This window comes from Coturnix japonica, chromosome 2 (assembly GCF_054131305.1).
Source record: "Coturnix japonica strain WE chromosome 2, WE-NBRP24, whole genome shotgun sequence".
NCBI classification, from domain to species: domain Eukaryota; kingdom Metazoa; phylum Chordata; class Aves; order Galliformes; family Phasianidae; genus Coturnix; species Coturnix japonica.
Window position 1 is genome coordinate 42,321,925 of NC_140664.1, and position 20,051 is coordinate 42,341,975.

General features: G+C 42.6%; 1 protein-coding gene across 2 annotated transcripts in view; it reads right to left on the reverse strand.

Annotated features, from left to right (window-relative positions):
* Positions 1-20,051, reverse strand: part of CABLES1 (Cdk5 and Abl enzyme substrate 1) — a 58,803-nt gene that overhangs the window by 30,341 nt on the left and 8,411 nt on the right. For both annotated transcript variants that reach the window (XM_015855404.3, XM_015855405.3), the window contains exons 2-3: positions 4,227-4,298; positions 1,573-1,665 (exon numbers count right to left, since the gene is read on the reverse strand). In XM_015855404.3, the coding sequence (XP_015710890.2) occupies positions 1,573-1,665; positions 4,227-4,298 (165 nt within the window). The remainder of the gene's footprint in view (positions 1-1,572; positions 1,666-4,226; positions 4,299-20,051) is intronic.

Below are 20,051 nucleotides of genomic sequence, written 5' to 3' on the forward strand. Positions count from 1 at the left end.
TAGAGTTGGATTCTATGTGTATTTGTTGTTTAGACAATAATCAGCAGCTAGTCAGACAATAGCTAAGTCAATAGCTCTGCATGCATCTGCCTGCAACAAAAACTGTTTCGAAAAATCTATCACTTCCCAGAGCCACATTCTGTGGTATTTATGTTGATAACTACCTTTCACTGTATTCAACTACATATGTGAGAATAAATGCAAGGCACTCTTGCTTCAGCCAAGATAAACTTTCCAGAATTTGAAATACATAAGCTGTGGCTTGATGTTATATCAGAATTTCAAACTAAAGTAGAATTTTCAAAATAAGAGAGGTCAGATTTAAACTGGATATAAAGAAAAAGGTGAGGTTTTTTTATTGTTTGTTTTTGGGGATTTTTTTTTTTTTTTTTTTTTTTTACAATAAGGGTAACTACACACTGGAAGAGTTTGTCCAGAGATGTGGTGGATGCTCCATCCCTGGAGACACTCAAGGTCAGGCCAGACCAGTCTCTGATGTAGCTGCACATGTCCCTGTTTGTTGTAGGGGAGCTGGACTAGATGACCTTTAAGGGTCCCTTCCAACTCAAATGATTCCACAATGATGGTTCTATAATGCTGATTTTGATTGATTCAAGTTCACGTTTGATAAAAATCACAAGCTATGCCCACAAATTGTTTCACAGATTCACCATAGTTCTTGGTCACAACAGTTTTATGAGAATAAATAAATGCAAGGGTCAGCTCACAGCAGGACAGTTTAATCTATATGAAACCTGGTCAGGTAACCTATTCAGGTTTGCGCAGAAAAGAATAGGATCATAAAGCATGTGGTGAAATTGTCTTAAGAAAAAGAACAGAGAGGTGTCTTTATAAGTAGGAAGAAGGTAGCTTCACTTCTGAGATAGATGACACCAAAATAAAGAGCCTATCTGGTTGATGGGAACAAAATAGACACCGTGCCATTGCAGCAAGGGGGAGCATGCTACTGCACAACTCTGCTGCTGCCTGTTAGTGTGAGGTGGGTAATGCACAGCCCCACTCAGGGTGTGCACAAGGTCACAGCTGTACCTTGTCATACATCTCCCAGTGTCCCTGAGTACTCCCCCTGCCTATGCCTGCCCAGAAGATAAGGCTCTCACTTGTCACCTCATCACAACCATCCCCATCTGAATGCTTACCAGTGAGCACCTTGCATGTGGCAGGGCACAATGGTGAAAAACCAGAACCCGTCACGTTCATCATCCATCTTGTAAGACTCAAGACAATTTTAATACCCTTCCCTCCAGCTGTCTTCCTGAGTCAGGTAACTCTCCTTCTAGAGGCAGCCCTGACAATTTGGCTAACTCTACACTTATCCCTGCATTCCTTAATAGACACAGGCCTTGCAAATCTATTGACAAGCACTGTCACTGACTGGTATCCAATCAAATAAGGAGACTGCACTTTCATCAGCTACTTTGATGTTCTCTATCGACTACTCATTTGGTAACAGGAAGAGCACACTGCCCTGATTCATAGGGATACTGAACCTTGCCTGCTCCCATACCCCACCAGTTGCCCTTGCAGAAGCAGCCTTTGCATGCACAGTACCTGCCATTTCTGGTGTCGTGCTGCCGCATGTTCTTGATAAAATGAACCTTCTTAAAGTTCTTTGGTCTGGGTGATCCTGAGAGAGTCCGACATCTGAAAAATAAATCAGTTGGGAAAAAAAAATAATATACATTATAAATATATATGTATATATATAAATATATACTCAGTTCCCTGCTGTACAGGCAAGGAGTCTACACAAAGGCAGGAAGGAAAGACGAGACAAATGATCTGAGGCCCCCTGTTTTAGGAATCAGCAAGAACAATGAAAACAATAAGTCTGGAAATGACAGCTCAAATAAAACAACAAAAAAAGTAATTAAAAATAATAATAAGAAAAGGCAGCAGCACCCCTCCCTTCATGCAGAAAAACACATTTAAAAAGATCTCGGCAAAATAAAACTTCCTGTATTCTGCTGTGACAGCTCAGCTTAAGCTTTTGGAGGGAAAAAAATAATGCAAAACAAAATGCGGTAGATCCTGATGAGATATTTTTCCCCCCTCACATCAACAGCTACATTTCTGTATCCTTCTTGGCTATTGATAAGGGAGATACTGAGGTGTTTTCTTATTTTAACTGCAGAAAGATTTAAAATCTTTCACTTAACAAGAAATCATTACTCGCTTTTAACTCTATCGCTTCCCATGCCCATGGTGGCATACAGAACAATGGAAAATAAATCACCTTAGGAAAAATTAATTCTCCTCAAAATATTAATCCTTCAATTTATTTTATATCCAATCGCTTTTAGAAACTGCAATTAGAGAAAGAAACTAGCAGAGGAAGAAGAGATGAGACAATAGTCTCTCCCTCCTTCCAGCCTGTTTAATAAACCACAACATGCTGTGTAAGCTCTCTCCATTTCATCTTACTGCTGTTTTGTTCCAAGTCATGGAGCACACACTCCAGAGATAACTCTCAAAAGCAGTGCAGGGGACCAGCACAGTCCTTCTGTGTTGTGCCTAAACTGCCTACTTTCCCATCCTCTCCAACATATAGGCAGAGCTTGGATGCTTCCTGGCCTCCTGAGGTCATTCTGTTGGACTCCCCTCTAAGAAAAAAGTTGAGGGAACTGGGCTTGTTTAGCTTGGAGAAGAGAAGGCTCTGAGAAGACCTCATTGTGGCCTTCTAATACTTGAAGGGTATACTCCTATAAACAGGAGGAGGTGTGTCTGTTTGTGAGGGTGAATATCAGCAGGAGGGAGAATGGCTGTTCATGAGGGTGGATAGTGATAAGACAAGGGGGAATGGTTTTAAACTGAGACGGGGGAGGTTTAGGTTGGATATTAGGAGGAAGTTTTTCACTCAGAGGGTGGTGACGCACTGGAACAGGTTGCCCAAGGAGGCTGTGGATGCCCCATCCCTGCAGGCATTCAAGGCCAGGCTGGATGTGGCTCTGGGCAGCCTGGTCTGATGGTTGGTGACCCTGCACACAGCAGGGGGGTTGAAACCAGGTGATCATTGTGGTCCTTTTCAATCCAGGCCATTCTATGATTCATCCTATGATTCTGTGACTGAAACTGCAGCCCACTGTTCCCAAGCCACCAGGGCATGCCAGTCCCCATAGATGCCATCACTATGACCCCACGGCCAGGTCCCCATCGCTGTGCTATTTTTACCTTCCCCTGTTAGTAAAGCCCTTACAATATCTTCTTTCTCTGTGGTTGCAATTAGATTTGTTTCTTTCTTCACAGGAAAACACCACCAAGAGAGCAGTTCTACCACCTATTTCGCAAATTAGCAAACAGAAATACTGCCGCGCATGCCATGCTTTGTATCTTTTGCCAATTATATTTGTTTGAATCATTTATGAGAATGCTTCATAACGCACTGGTAAGCATTCAATGGTAAGCTTTGCTAAAATAATCAAGTCTTTGTAACAGGGCAATTGGTACAGCCTCTGCTATTAAGTCTTTGCTTTGAAGTAGGCAGAGACAGCCAATCTGCATGTGGATAAACAAGGCTATAGGCTAAACACCAACATAAACCAGCTGAATTACAGGTCCCAGGATAAAGAGACATTCAACATTAAGCTGCTGCCCAGTTTAACAGCTGACCTGGAAGCATACCGCGCACTGGTCAGATTACTGATCAGCCCATTTCTGAGCTGCTAAACAGTTGCTCCATTTTCCATCACTCCAGAGGATTGCCTAGTGACTAATTACTACAGTCCCCAGAGAAGCTGTGGCCTCTTGGATGCAGAAACCAAACCACAATGAAGCTGATGATGTAACGTGGATGGGAGGAATGAAATAGTAGTCACAAATCAGCACACAAAGCCAGTAATGCTAGTTATTGAAATAAGATCGTATACAATGGGAGAAACAAATACCTTAAAAATCCATAACAAACAGTACTGAAAAATAACAACCTTAAAAAGCTTATTTTATTAAAGCAGCTGTACCTATGTTTTCAAAGTAGGAAGTTAGGAATTAGCCATTTTTGTCAGTGGCAGCTCAACTTCTCTATCAAATTTCAATAGTGGCTTTCCATTTAATAACCTAGAGCTAGGAAACATGTAATTCCCACTGCCTACCATCTTGCGGGGTGTGTGAGGTTTCAATACCATTATCCATACAAAGAACATCTTAATGTGCACATTCAACTACTGCCTCACAAACCAATAACTGGATAGGGAATAAACAGAAATCACCTGCGTAGTGGGGCATTTTCCTCTATGTCCTCCAAGGTCTCCAGAGAAGATCGTTGGGAGATCAGCCGACGTCTACAGAAAAGAAACACAAAACATCACCACCGATTAGGGTGCATCACAAAGTACTCTGAGCTGATACTGAGTAAAGTTTACAGGCCACAGTTAACTACCCGAGTCACACATTTGGGTAATAATCAAGTTTCATTTCTGTTACCTTATTAAATCTATTTGATTCCAAGCAGAAAAAGACAAACTGATTTCACACATGCTTCTGCAGCAAAACAGCAAGTGAAACTTCACATTCCCAACAGCTCCTCCTTCATTTAGGCTTGCAAGTTTCCCTTTCTGTAAGGGTTTAACACCCACCCACCAGCAGCCCCTCCTCACTTGCTGTGTTACTGTCATCCACTCTGTTACAAGGGACAGTTCTCATTTTCTCTATTCCTCTTTGCCTGTTCACCCCCCCACCTCCCTTTTTTTTAATGCCAATCATTTCTCAGCCATGTTCATCTCTGACTATCTCATCACTTGCTAGGAGTGACTAAATGAGAGAAGAATGCTGACCGAGCTGTCAGCAGAGGGTATGTAACTGTCATTTGTGAAAAGGAGCTCTGCTCATCTCTCCAAGCAGCACCAAGCAGTCTGTGCTTTAGACCAGATTTTTACAGCTGAGTCTGATCCATTGTCAACATCTGCAAAATTAAGTTGTGAAGGAAACCTCACTATTTCCAGTTTTCTAGTTATTCAGGTGGGCACAGGAGGGAGCTTCCAGCACAGCCTCCCTGAAGCAGCTGCTTTACCCTAAGCATCCCAACAGCAGCACTAAACTGGGAGCTGCACCCAGGCTAACAAAACCATCATAAATAACAAAAAATGTGATGATACAGCCCACCCAGAGCATAACATGGAAAATCATGTTCCATGCTGGCAATCACCAAATCACAGCCAGCCTCTTCTCCCAGGTAACAGTGATAGGATGAAAGGGAATGGCCTCAAGCTGTGTCAGGGGAGGTTCAGGTTGGATAGTAGGAAAAACAGCTTCTCAGAAGCAGTGGAGAGGCAGTGGCACAGGCTGCCCAGAGAGGTGGTACAGTCACCATCTCTGGAGGTGCTCAAGAAAATTGTAGTTGAGGCAGTGATGGTCATGGTTAGTGGGCACGGTGGGGATGGGTTGATGACTGGACTAGATGAGCTTAGGGTTCTTTTCCAACCTTAATGATTCTACAAGACAGAGAAGTTGGAGGTTTCAGCCACCAATATCGCTAGTATAGCAAATGACAACTGTTGCTTCTTATTACTGCTGTACATGTTATTAGGTTAATAACATAGGCACCAGTTCTAGGGCAGCTTTGAACACTGGTCACCCAGTTGCCTGCTCACTGTTTCAGTTCCTCCTGCATCCCTTGTTGGTCTCAACTTGTTACACACTGCACTGGGATTCTGCCTCCTGGCTTCTGCTTGCTAATCCTGAAAGCCACACAAGCTGGCTGGGAATCCCTGCATCTCCTGGCGCAAAAGAGCTCATGCTGAGCTTTACCAGTAGTGATTCTGCAGTGCTGCAGGGACCTAAATGTGGCAAGTTAAGTCTGCATGGCTTCTGAAAGAAGCGAGGGGATGCTCTGTGCTCATCCACAGCTGGAAGGGGAGCATGAATAGGTGAGCTCCCTTCCAGCTAGTGTGAATGTAAGCAAAACCCTGGATATGTTCATCCAGGAAGGAAGGAGCACAGAGACCACCAGAAAAGAAGCAGCACAAGTCACACACAAGCTGACAACAACATGCTTTGGGGCTGCCCATGCTATCTATCCCCTATGCTGGCAGCCAGCAAGGATATCCAGCACAGCATCTCACCCAGCTGTGAACTGCCACATCTTTCACCTCTCCCCAAGCTGTTCCTTTTAATCAGTTCAGCTCCTGGCACACACACACAGAAGCACCGCTGAAGATTTGCAGCAGCTCTGCTTAAATCCTTTCATACCACCCAGGAACCGCACCCTCTTTTCACCGAAGAAGCTCAGCAGCAATGAAGTATGTGCAATTATTCTGCTTTCAAATCTTTACTTTGAGGCCTAATTAAGATGACCTAAATACCAATATTTATAAGCTTTCCACAGCTGGATATTATACCAGAGATGCCAACTAATGAACTTACCTGCTGTGAACTAACTCACATCCTGCACCACAGCGCATGTGAAAAAAACAGTTTTGGAAGAGCAAAGCTTTTGAAAGGGGGGGGGGGGTCCAGGGAATACAAGCCAAACCAGTTTTCCATTGACTTCGTTAAAAGTTAATCACCTCGACTTACATTTAATATTTAAATTGATCCACCTTACTCCCTTCTGCAGGCAAGTGGTCAGGGCTTGTCTATACAACTTTCAAAAGGGTTACTTTCAAAACATTGATTAACGTGCTAGATGTTGAGACTGGCAGTAAAATAAACAACCTGAACTGGCTTACAGCACAAATCACCAACACTCCGATGCAAAGCTGTGTTGATACCTATTTTGCACTAAGAAGGTCCTATTACTGTAATAATGAGGGGACAATCCTACTGTTAAGTAAGAGATCAAAACAAAGTAGCCCTGTGTGACTCATACAAGATCCATGTTCTTGGATAAGTCCTTGTGCAGATGTATTTGAATGCAAGAATGTTTTAAAATTTATGGAGAGCGAATATCAGCCAGATAATGAACACTAAAATGCAACTGTTCTTACTAATAAAATGAAAGATGCTTCAGGAGAAATGAACATTTCTCCTAGTCCAAGCAAAGCCTCAAGAAACATGGCCCCAGTTTAACTACTACTCCTTTAGGTATCCCAAACCCCTCTCCCTTCACCCCAGTGGGCACAGAAGCAAGCAGTGTTAGCTCTGGAAGATGCTAACTCCATAGGACTTGGCTGCAGTCTCATGCAGATTGTTGGTTTTGATGGTTTTTGTGGTTTTGTTGTTTTTTTTTTTTCCTTTAAATCTTCAAAGAACGTATAATATCACTTTCCCTTAAGCCTCGATCTAAAATATTTTCTCCTCTCATTTCCTCCCTGTTTCCTGTGCAACTATTACATGAGCACAGAAACTACTAATAGCCTAACATCAAATTTCCAACCAAAGCCAAAAAAAAAGACACTAAAAAGATACTCGATGCACTGGCATTTTAAATCGTTGTTTTCTAAGACATTCATGGCCCTGTTTGCACACCAGATTTATCTCTGACCAGCTGTTTGAGTCCCTGTAGAAGTTTCTTAAGACTTAAAATGTTATCTCTGTTTCTCCTTTACGAAGTCAGATTATCATGTGGCTCAATTAAGGAAAAAAAGAAAGGGGAAAAAAAAAAAAAAAAAAAAAAATGAAACAAAGCAGTTCTGTAACCAAAACTGCAAACAGTCAAATAAAGTACCCTGCAGAAAGATTTGTTGTAATAAACCCATTCATCTATGGAAAATCATCTTTATCATCAATTGCTGCAAAATCCTCAGTTCAATAAAGTTAAACCTACACAACTGTCGGCCCCTTAAGACAGGAGGTGATAAAAAACAAAGCCGCAATCAGAACACTGGATAAATTCACCCAGGAAGGAAGGAAGCAGATGATAATCCAAGAGATAAGGGAAAATAAATCCATGCATAATGACCTTCTAGCACAGCTAGGAAACTAGGAAAAAGGAGCTGTATTTTAAATGTGCTTAATTTCTATGGAAGTTGTGGGTGCAGGTCCCCCTGCTTCTGTTGAGATTAAAAACCTCCAGGGGTGTAGGCACTGAAGAGGTAGGGTCAGCACACAGAAATGTAGCACCCATCGGGGCAAGCGTCTCCAATCTGTAAGAGACAGATGAATTTTCTCCAGACTTTTATAGGGTCACCAAGAAAGTGGGACTTGATTCATCATCACTTCAATCCACCCAGAAATAGTGCTGCAAAGTTCCTGAAGGAGCCAAGCAGCACTGCCTGGGAAGAGCCATGCTCAACACACAGCTCACTCAGTGGCCAGGGTGTTATCTGCATCCCAGCTCCATTGGACCAGCATAAACAGGACAGCCTTCCACAAGGTTTTTAAAAGACACCACAGTAAAAGCAAGCAGCCGTTTCTCTCCAACCCCATCAACCTGCTGGCTAAGCAACATACCCACACCCCTAGGGCAAGCTGCTGTCAAGTAACACATCCCTCTGAAATATCATACAAGTCAATTAACAATCCCTCTGAAATATCGTGCAAGTCAATTAATACATCCCTCTGAAATATCATAGGCATCAGCTGTGTGCGAATCACCGCTCCCTCATGACCCCTAACTGCATGACCTGCAACTAACCCAAATGAGGGCCTGCTAATGAGTCACCTCTCGCCCTCTGCCTGAAGTTCTTCCTGGGTTTCCTACGTATCAGCTCATTTTCTTCCTATCTTTTACCACTGTTGCACAGGAAGACAAACACAGAAAAAACAACCCTGAGGCTATTAAAAATTACTAAGGAAAACAGAGCTTCACGCAGCTACCCAAACCGATATGAGGCAGTACTTAATTATGCACTATCGTAATTACAAAGCAGAGCCTTTCTCTGCAAAAACATGCAACTCAATTCAGAACTTTAAAATTGCCCAGTGTATTGGCAAGACTATCTATATCAACAGTTAAGGCTTCTGGCACACACCAAAAATGGGGTGTTAAGTCAGCAGCCCAATCCAAACATATGCACAGGATGTATACCAAAAGAATGCTGTTTAGCTGTCACTTACACCCAGGCAGGATGAAAACCTGGTTTAAAACCACAACTTTCTGCAAGGTGTCTCTGACACAGAACTCCTGGGCTAACAAGGCCCCGGCAACCTGTTCCTATCAGGGTACATGTTGGAAGAAGAGAGGCCTCCAGACCTTTGGCCAGATATAACTAGAACAAGATCCTGACAAAATGCTTCCTTGGTTTCCATCAACCCATTGGGTAGAAAGCAATGGGATGAGTGGAAAGCTGTGTCATGAACACACGTTTCCTCCCAAAGCAGATAGTATCCTACCTCTACTGCCATCCAAATCTCTCTCTAGGCCTCACAATACATAAAACAGAGGCTTTGAAATCCTGCACTCAAACTGCTGACCTGTCTGCACATAACTTCTAAACATAAAAAATATTGATCTTGCTGTCTTGAAGGAAAGACTATTATAATTTATTTGCATGCAATTTATACCAGCATCAAATACACAGATCTCTGAAGACACAGGGGACTGGCACAAGAATTGCTAAGATGAAAACTGTTCATAGACAGTATGGTGTATACACATGTATGTGTGTAGGAAAGCAGGAGACGGGGCTGACTGAAACATCCTGCACAATCCCACTTGATACATATTAATTCTTAGCTTTACTAGAAAGCTTCCAAAATTAAGCAGTGATACGAAATCTCTGATGAAGGAAAAAAAGAGGATTAAGTCTAGTCAATGGAAGAGCAATCACCAAGCGTTGTTGAATTTGAGTCCCCTTTCATTTCACCTTCCCCAGCTGATTTCCCGATTAACAGAAGACAGATCTTGTTTGAAACCTACCACCTCTCTGTAGCAGCTGCCTCTGCACCCTGTCCCCCCTGCTGCTAGCTATGCCCAAGCCACAACAAGAGCTACAGCGGCAATTCAGAAAGATTCATTTAAAGGCAAAAGAGCTCTTGATGTTCCCAAAATCTGCATCCTCTAATATATGGAACCAGTGATTTACAGATCTACCGTCTGCACTTCCCTGACTCTGCAGCAGTGTGATAGCTTTCAGAAGGCTTGTGTACCATGATTTATGTTGAATGTGCCAGAACACTGCCACGGCTGTATTTTTTAGAACAGCCATTACCTCATAACCTGACACATTATCATTGCAGGCATCATCGGGCACCAGCTCAATTAAAAACGGTAGTCAAAAGTAGCGAAGAAGCAAAAGGTATTAATTGTGTGTCCTACGAATACAAAGAGGCTTGCCAGAGCTGATACTATAGCATTGTAAACACAAAATAAAACACAGACCACAATAGCCTGTTTAATCAACATCAACCCAACAGATTCTACATGTGTCTACATATTTCTACATACACTAGACTCAGTGCATTGTAAAATGATAATTACTTGTAGGTCCATGGGCAATGTTGCACCTTAGGAATAGGTATCCTTAGGATCAGACTTCTAAGCGAAGAAGAATCAAACCTAAAACCAAAGACCCTATTTGAATTAGGCCACGCTCCAAAGACAGCTTTGAAATTATCTAGTCCAATTAAGCTGCATTTTAGAGCAATCAAAGTTATTAACTACACACCTGGAAACCCAGGCTATAGATGGTGTCACAACATCTGGAAAAACACGTGCACTAAGACAACTGGAAAAAAACCCTTCCACTCTCTCCTGTGTATGCAATGACAATCTCCTGTGTATGATACAATTAAGACTGTTAGCTTTTCCTGTTTGTTTCCCTTTATTTCAGTCAGGGTATTTCTTCAATTATCTATGGCTCTACCTCATAACCTCGCCTCCAGGTGCATGGGCAATGTATTCTAAAACCCCAAATCTTAACATTAGATTCAGAAAAGATGTGATCAGGCACCAACACACCTTTTCTTTACAAATTCATCTTAGACATTATGAATTACCCTACGATATTCTTCCGGCAGAGAAAATAAGTCCTTATGAGAGCAGAACAATGACCAATCTGAGCAAGTGAAAGCTAGCATGAGGTATTTCATGCGTGATATATAAACTCCAGCACAGATTGTGACAATATAAAGACTTTACCAGTGCATGCTTTGGATTCAGTTCTGGGCACATTTGCCATAAATTCCCTCAGGATCAGATGCTTGTCTCACCACCCTATTACATATCTGGGAGCAAACTCTGGTCGTGCCCTCTTCTTGGCCATGCACAGCTAAAACACAAGCCAATTCATACCATTCAGAAAAGCCCAACACTGATATCTGTGAGCTCAAATATGGGCCTCATAAGAGACAGCTCTGTTTCCTACTGGTCTTCTTGCTCAGGACAGGCCTGAAGTCATGCAGCATGGCTGCCCTAGGAAGAGCAAGCTCCTTCCACTTCTCCCCCACCCCTACCACTGTGACTAGGCACAGCATTTGCCTGGGCTGATAGGTGGGAGCAGAAGATTAGATCATTTTCTCCTCTCCCCGCTGCGGTCTCCTGCTCAGCAGCATACTGTAACTGGCACATTCCCAGCCTGAGGTTGCTCTCCCATGGTACATATCTCTATTAAAAATTAAAATGTTTTTAGAAGCCATTTCACTCCTTTTAGAACTCTTACTTCATGCAATCTGCACCATGGAAGATCAGCTATGAACCGAAGACAACGAAGACGTTGCACAATAAAGAAGGTAAGAGGTTGGCAGAGCTACAGCTAACACCAGGGTAAACCACTTCAAGTGTTCCTTCACCTGATCTAATCTAGTGTGTGTACAAGAAAATAAATATGTAAAGCAATCATTAATAATAGAGTTGCAACCTATCTGCTGGTAGAGATAGTTAATCGATAATGGTTCACACCCAAACCTTACAGCGAGGCTGGAGGATCCGAGTTACCCAGCTCTTAACAACCACAAACAAATTACTGACATAATTATGCAGCTGCCTGTGGACAGGAGCTGTGGGGCAAAGTTTTACGTATGCAGTGCAGAAATATAACAGAGAAAATAGAAGTAAAAATTATCAAGCTTTTCTTTCACTAACAGACATTTTTAAGTCCATTTTTTTTTCCTCGGTGTTTCGTTTGTTTATATCCACACACGTTATAGATGGTTTTAGGAAGAAAACAACCTCAAGGCTACACAGAAGTGCATGTAGTTTATACTTCAGTCTTTGCTATCTGCCTGAAACAAATCAATCACATAGGCATTTCCTCAGCACTAGCAGGACTAAGGATAAAGCACACACGGATGTAAGCTGACAAAGATTTGCTGTTTGTTAGTCTTCTCCTTCCTTTCTCCTCTGGAACTCTTGGTGCTTTTACCAACACCCTTCACAACATGGGGCCAGCACTCCTTCCAGAGGCTGCGCTACTGCCTAATCCTCAATCATTGAGAGGATGTTTCTTGATAACATGAAACAAGGCACTCTGTCATCTGACTCGGTGGTAATTTTAAAGCTCTGCAATGAATTGCAATGAATCTGCGGCTCGTTAGCAATGAATTACATTGATGAAAGGTTACATGGAACCAAGGACAAGTTTTACTGAGCATCTCCAGGCAGTTTTTTTTTCCAGGCCATCAGCTCTCTTGCTACCCAGTGAACACACCTTGTACCTCAGAATGTCATCTGTCTGTTTCCCTGTTAATAAATGTGTGTGTATATATATATATATATATATATATATATGTATATACACACACACACACGCCTAATAACATACAAAGAGCCCCTCTCATGCTAAGGCAGCCCATTCCAGGATTCCGCTCACATCTTTTACAGAGGGATGCTCTGATGTAAGGGCATGGCTAAGAAATTTGGAAGGATTTGCAGATTAATCAGCCTGAGAGAGGATGTGGGTTAGGCCTGCTAGAAGGGTGCTCCTCTGGGATGCTATCTGCAGCTCAGCTTACCACAGACAAAAGGAAACACGCTTTGGGAATGCAAATGAATTACTTTTTGTGACATCCTAATTCAATTTGGACCAGTGGGGATTTACGTTTGGTTAGTTACCTGCAAGATCTTTATTTAACTGTAATCTTGGCACAACATCTAGTACTGACATTCACTTGGACCACATATTATCAAACCTAATTTTTAGAGCAGTGATAACTTATTCCAAGTTTTTTGGATCACGTCTATATTGTGTGTGTGTGCATTTCATTCATATTGCCAGTGTGGAAGCAGTAAGTGGAACAAGACAGCTAATTAGTCATTCTTCATTTCTGTCCTCAATAACCACAGAAGTCTTTTTTTCTTTCTGCAGGCATTGTCTTACATCAAACAATTCACAGATAACACAAACGTTCTCTTCCTGAAGGCACATAAGTATTTTGATACAGAAGATGAAACAGCATTAGAAATTACTGGCAACACTTCTTCCCTTCCCTATCCACTGGAGTAGGTCCATTAGAACGCATTGCTAATATGTAACTACATTACCAGACTGACAAATTCTGCACACTTGGCTGTTTTGGTACTACAGAGCACAAGCCATTAATAGCTGACTGCCTCATTCAAATGAAACAACACAATTATCAGATGTAACTTACACAATTAATACTACTGCTGCCAGCACTTTCAGCCCAGATTTGGTTCTTTTATAGCTCATTTGAAGTCTTTAGGGGACATGTTATTAGTACATCTGTCCTGCTGTAAACATAATTATCATGCAAAGTTCTATTTATCATGCTGAGCAGGAAGCACTTTGTATCAGCCTTTCAGCTTGAGCACACTGATAAACAGGCATGGGAATGCATCTGCCCCAGCTAGCCAGAACTGTGCTCCCTGCCAGGGGTATTGCTGTAGCTTCCTAGTTGAGTCCACAGCAATTTTCTGACCAGGCTCACGATTCGTGCTACCCTCAGATCCGTATTTCATGCTGCTTGCTTGAAACGTTAACAAGCTTCATGGACTCTGTTGCTCTCTGCTCCCCACTCCACCCCCTGACCCAGCAAACTCCTGTGCAGGCTAATAGAGCTGCTGCTGAGGGAGCACATCACCGTCTGCTTTACCACAACCACTAAAGATGGGCTACAAGAAAAAAAAGGGGGCAAACTCTTCAGCGAGGTTTGCTGTGATGGGACAAGGGGAAATGGTTTTCAACCAGAAGAGGGGATATGTAGGTTGGATATAAAGAAAGGCCAGGCACAAGAAGGCATAAGTGAAACAAATGCCAACTCACACTATAATGGATTTTGCCTAACGTGGATATGTGGTTTTAAAAGTGACATCTAAGTCTCTGGCACTTACGTGCAGAATAGCTGGAAGCTTGATAAACAGAGAAACAGCCCTCATGGACACCTGTTAACCTCCAGAGACCTACAGAACTTCCTAACACAAACATAAGGCGAAATTAAATAAAGGTCAGCCGTGTATAGACCTCCTGCAAACTGCTGCTTTGTAACTGGGTTAAGCCAGCCCCAGTTAGTGCTAATTAACTTACATTGTGACCAAAAAGTCAGTGGGCACCTAAAACAGTCACAGGGAGCAGGTTTATGCTGGACTCCTTCAGGCTCAACAGATAAAACAGCACACAGGGCTTTGGACAGTGCTGACCAGACCTCCACCTTCAGGTACCTGACAGCACAGCTGCAAGGCAGATGGTGTTATGCTTGCTGCAGAGGAAAGAAAGCAACTTAAGGGCAGCAAAATGTGAAGTTAATCATTTTTCTTTATCAGTTTATACTCGTTTCCGTCTGGCATTTAAGTACTGCCTAGCAGGACGCACGGGGCTTGCGGGCTGCCCTGTGCTCAATGGAATCTCACTGCTGCAGCACAGGGCTGCAGAGGAGACCAAGTCCCAGTGGCATCAGGAAGCAAAAGTTGTTTCAGAAAGAAATTACTTCACTGCTGATAAATGTGTGATAAAGCGTACAGAGTGCTTTTTAAAGCATAGGAGAAATTCACAAATCTAAACTAAGACAACTGCTATTGCAGGCTGCTGCTGGTCCACACAGAACAGTCTCATGTTCATAGAATACTAAATCCACTGTTAATACTTGGACCAATTATGGATTGTATTTTAGGCAACTTATTCCCAGATCATTCTGATGTTTCATTTAATTTTGCTAAGACGGGGTAGCTGTGAGAAATGAGCTAGTGCAGCACTTCAATCAATTATTCCCTTTCAATTCAAGAACTGCGCGTATCCAGACTGCTTAATTTCTCCCATACATCTGCGTTTGCACATCTTCCTTCTCTGAAGAGCTTTCAAAAGCTGAAGTTTTAATCACAGGACTATTTTTGATCCTAATTTTCCAAGCTGCAGTAAAGCTGCTTCGTGACCTAATCTGATGGTAAATGTACCATCATTATGCAGTGGTTTCAAGGCAGTCGTACACTAACCAGTCATAACGTTTCTTATTTTTAATCACTAACTTACCAGGTGCCTGGTGTCCAATTAGAGCTATCAGTCTGCAGACATCACTTCAACCAAGGTCAGCAAATGACTTGTTGAAGTTAAGTGCTGCCTGGCATGAATAAAGCACATTGCAGAGCTCTGCCTCAACATTAACCCCCTTGGCCATAGCCTGGTGCACAAATGCTACGAGCAAAGGCAAATCTGCTTTAACTCACACCAAGCTCAGACTTCTGCTAACAGAAGAGCTGGATAAGCAGAAACTTCAGGAGCACCAACCACGTCATAAATGACCCCCCCAAAAATATGTATACATATATATATTCACCTTTACAGAGGACATAAATGTTTCTTACTGTTGGAACACAGCACCCTTCTGAAGGATTCTGTTTCCTCAAAATAAAAAGCTCACAGTTTGCTCTGGTTTGGTTCACAAGAATTAACAGCTGTGTTTCGAGGCAGATGGAAAATCTGGCTTACACACAGCTTCCCCCTCTTCCCCACATCTAACAGCTTGCTGATAAGACCACAAGAAAGGTAGCAACCGCCACTGAAACTATCATCTCCCCAAAATCATCATCTTCAAACAGTAAATATAATGAGCTTTCTTAGTGCCACACTGCAACAGTGTATAAGAGGATTACATAAGCAAAGTTATATTCAAATCCACTGAAAACGCAATGAATTCTCCAAGAGCTGTAATTAATGACAGATTTCATCAAAATTCACTTATCCAACTCCTTTGCTTTTAGGCTTGCGTCCCACTAACACAGGAAGAAACCCACCTGCTCTAATGCCAAAGGACAGCAATTTTCTCAGCAATTCATAGTACTGATCCTCTGACACAGAGAATCTATCCTCTAAAACGGGAGCAGGCAGAAGACACTGGTTTATATTCATGAAGTTACACCTTCCCCAAGCAACACAAAGGCCAACAGCCCAGAAGAGACCAGCTCCTCGGGGCAGCCCTCCAAAAGGCTGCCTGTAGCCACATACTTTATGCAAAGTGAGAAAAATTACAAGGAGAAGCCGCGTGCCCCAGCCAGGCTCCCAGTTCACATCTCACTACCTAAAGTCAATTAAACAAAAGAGCCTAGGGAAAAAACCTCTGCAGTGCCTTGAGCTGCTGCCAGCAACAGAGGAGGGATGGGGAAGTAAGGAGGAAAACAGGAATAAAGAAGCTGTGTCCCATCCCAACACATCATCTGCAGTGACAATTTTGCACTACCTCTTCTGGTGTTGCTTCTACCACTGTCTATGACTGTTATAACAAAAAATCATTAGGTCAGGCAGACCCAGGTGTCCCAATGGGACACAACTCATGATTGCTTTTGAGGCTTGAAGAGAGAATTAGGGGCAGTCAGCCCTATAGCTTGAGCCTGGCCGCTGCTCAGCCAGGTCCAGGCAAGAACTGATAGCGAGCTGCTCATAGGCACCATACCCACATAAAGCAGGTAATTCTGACAAAGCTCCCAGCTAGATTTGAACATCTCAGCTCTACAGGGGACGACACCCAGACTCATGACAGGTTAACAGGCTGTTGGGCATTTAGCATGACCTGGAGCATCTGACTGGCTTTGTTGGGGCAGGCAGCGGGGCCGCCTGTACACGTCCACAAGCAAACCGCATTTCAAAGTGGGAGGTGGCTGCCTTGCAGAAAATAATTTAGCTGTCTTAAAAGTTAAAAAGACAGAAGTTCATCCTGACCACACTGCAAGATCTTGAAGCTCGTAATATTGGAGTAAGATTCGCTGCAATGGAGATGGAGAGAATAATAAGGATTCCTTTATCATAGCACGTAATTTGGAAACATTAGTGCTTCTAACACCCTAAAAATCTCAACAAATGCTAAGCCACCATTTATGGTATCTGTTGCTTGGTCCTTCATTGTCCCAAACCAGAAATGACATGCATACACCTGCCATATCTCAATGATTACTGAACTTACACGTGCGGAAAGTTGAAGAGATGTAGGGGGTATGGCTCTGCTCCCACATGCCAGCTAAAAGCTAAATATTTCTGACAGCTGAAACATCAAATGGGGATATAACAACAGAATTGTTTATTAAGCTTACTTTGTGCATTCACTTGAACCAGCAGCTATTTCAAACCTAATTCCTTCAGCCTGCCTTTATAGGAGAGGTGCTCCAACCAATGGATCATCTTCTTGGCCCTCCTCTGGACTCCCTCCAAAAGCTCCACATCTTTTCTGTACTGGAGGCCACAGACTTGAATACAATACTCCAGATGGGGCCTCACAAGGGGAGAACAGAGGGAGACAATCCCTTTGTTTGCACTGCTGGCCACCCGTCTTCTGATAGAGCCCAGGTTACCACTGGCCTTCTGGGCTGCAAGTGCACACTGCTGGCTCAGTTTAAGTGTTCATCAACCAGAACTCCTAAGTTCTTTGCAGAAGGGCTGCTCTCAAGGAGTCCTTCTCCCAGAATACAGAAGGATATAAAGTGTGAAATGCCTCGAAAAAATCTCACCCTGACATCACTTTGTGAAAAAAGCAGATGCTTGTCCAGACCTCCATGACTTAGTGTGCAGTACTCTACCAGGTTGTAGTAAGCAATAATCACCTTTAACATTAAAAGAACTAGATAAGCAAGAAAAGTCCCTAGTGCCAAGCACTTGATCTGATTCTGTACGAACTCATGCACCTGGACACCCGTAAAAGCACTAACACTGAATGACTAATCACTTCTGCAGAAACCTTGACTGACAGGGCTCTTGCTCAAATGAATCCATCTAACCACTCCTTTTGGCTCTCTGTGTTAGGCAATGATTTTGTGAAGCCAAAGGCAACAAGCTACCTGTGAGAGTAAGGCTGAACGGACCAGCAGCTGTCTGAAGGATCAGGCTCTGTTTTTATAAAGCCATTTTTCACTGTCAGAAGCTCATTCAGAAATACTTGTTGCAAATTAATCACTTCTTTCAAAGGATATAACTAAGAGAGGATTTACTTCAGAACAGCGTTAGTGGTGAAAGCACATAAAAATCTTTTAAAAAGACAGATCTTAAGACTTATAGATGCCACAGATGTTAAATGCAGACATAAAAATTCTAACAGAGTTAAAATGATTTTCATGTGAACCAGCTAACCTTATAATATCACACATCTTAGATCATCTGACTTCTGCGTCCGTCTGCATATTCAGCATCACGGCCCCAAGCTGAATAAACACAGGCAGAGAAGAAAGAGATTCTTGTTTCCTGGTAAAGCTTTTGGCATTAAAGAACCAAAAGCAGGGCAAAAGGCCCATTCAAAAATGTGTCACAAAACACTTCACCACAGATCGAGGAGCTTTGTTGCGAGGAGAAAAAAACCAATGTGCTGCACAATAATATTGCCTAACGGGATTACATACACACAACATTACTTCTCATTTACAATCTTCTGTTAGTAAGGAGTTATATGGGAGCTGAAGTCCTACTGCACTGATACCAGTTGCATCACTTTAGGACAGATATCAAGTGAACTAGTGAGGATACAGACCACACGGCTGTTACTGAAAATACTTAATCTTACAAGGAGGATGTCACACAGGCAATTAAACAAGCAATATACCCTCCAGAACCACTACATTTTATTATCTATACACGCACATCATTCTTCTATTTCTAAGAAGGAAGACAAGAACCAAACTTAGCATGCATTTTTGGTCACATCATTCTTCCAAATTATACATAAGTTGCATCTGAGTAATATACAGAAGAAAGCACTCTGATGGCAGCACTACTACATATATTAAGATGAACTAAGCTCAGCATCCTCCCAAGCTTGTTTGCATATTGAATTTTCTCTGTTTTTATTAGCTAGAAAGAGTGCAAAGAAAGAGGTCCCAAACCTACATATTTCCCCCAGCTGGTTCTCTCCCTTGTTTTTCCTAACACACCTACCTACATGCATGCAGTGCTGTGAAGGTTTAAAAATAAATCAATTGAAAACAAAATCTGGGTGTAAAACCACTATAGTTGTAGACAGGAACTACAACAACAGGAAAATAAATAAATAAATCAAAACCCACAGTATTTTAGCAACTGGTAATGTTTACACTCCCACCACCTAATACAGAACAAACATCCTTGTGTAAACTAATGAGGACAAACACGGTTTTAAGATACAGCCATTGTTTGAAGTGAAATACACGTTCAGCTTTCATAGTACAGCTCCAGTCCTACTATTAAGCTCTGCAGGCTTTACCCCACTTTTCAGACTGCAGAAACAGATGCACTCTGAGTGCCTGCCACCAGCTTGGACTGTGCAGGAGGAAGATGGAGAAGTCTTACAGGCTGAGGATGCTGTGAGCTGTTCTGCCAGCAAGCCCGGTCCAGCTGCTCAATCCCTCTACAGCCGCCTAAAAGGAGACCATAGGGAGGTGGGGAGGTCCACCTGTTCTTCAGGTAACAGCAATAGGACAAGAGGGAATGGCCTCAAACTGTAAAAGGGAAGGTTCAGGTTGGATATGAAGAAAAACTTCTCATAAACAGTGGCTGGGCATTGGAACAAGCTGTGCGGGGCAGCGATAGTGTTACCATCTTCTGGAGATGCTCAAGAACCACGTGGATGTGGCACTCAGGGTTATGGTTAGCGGGCATGATAGAGACAAATTGACAGAATGGACTAGGTATCTTAATTCCAACTCTGCTCTCATTCTATACTTGAGAAAACAACAACCCCAAGAGCAGAGAGTCATCTCTCATTAGATAAGAACAATCTGCACTTCAATTTTCAGTTTCTTTGGGCCCATACATGTTAATACTCAAAAATGTAGGAGACCCGCAGTCATATGGCTACAAACACCAGATTTTGAG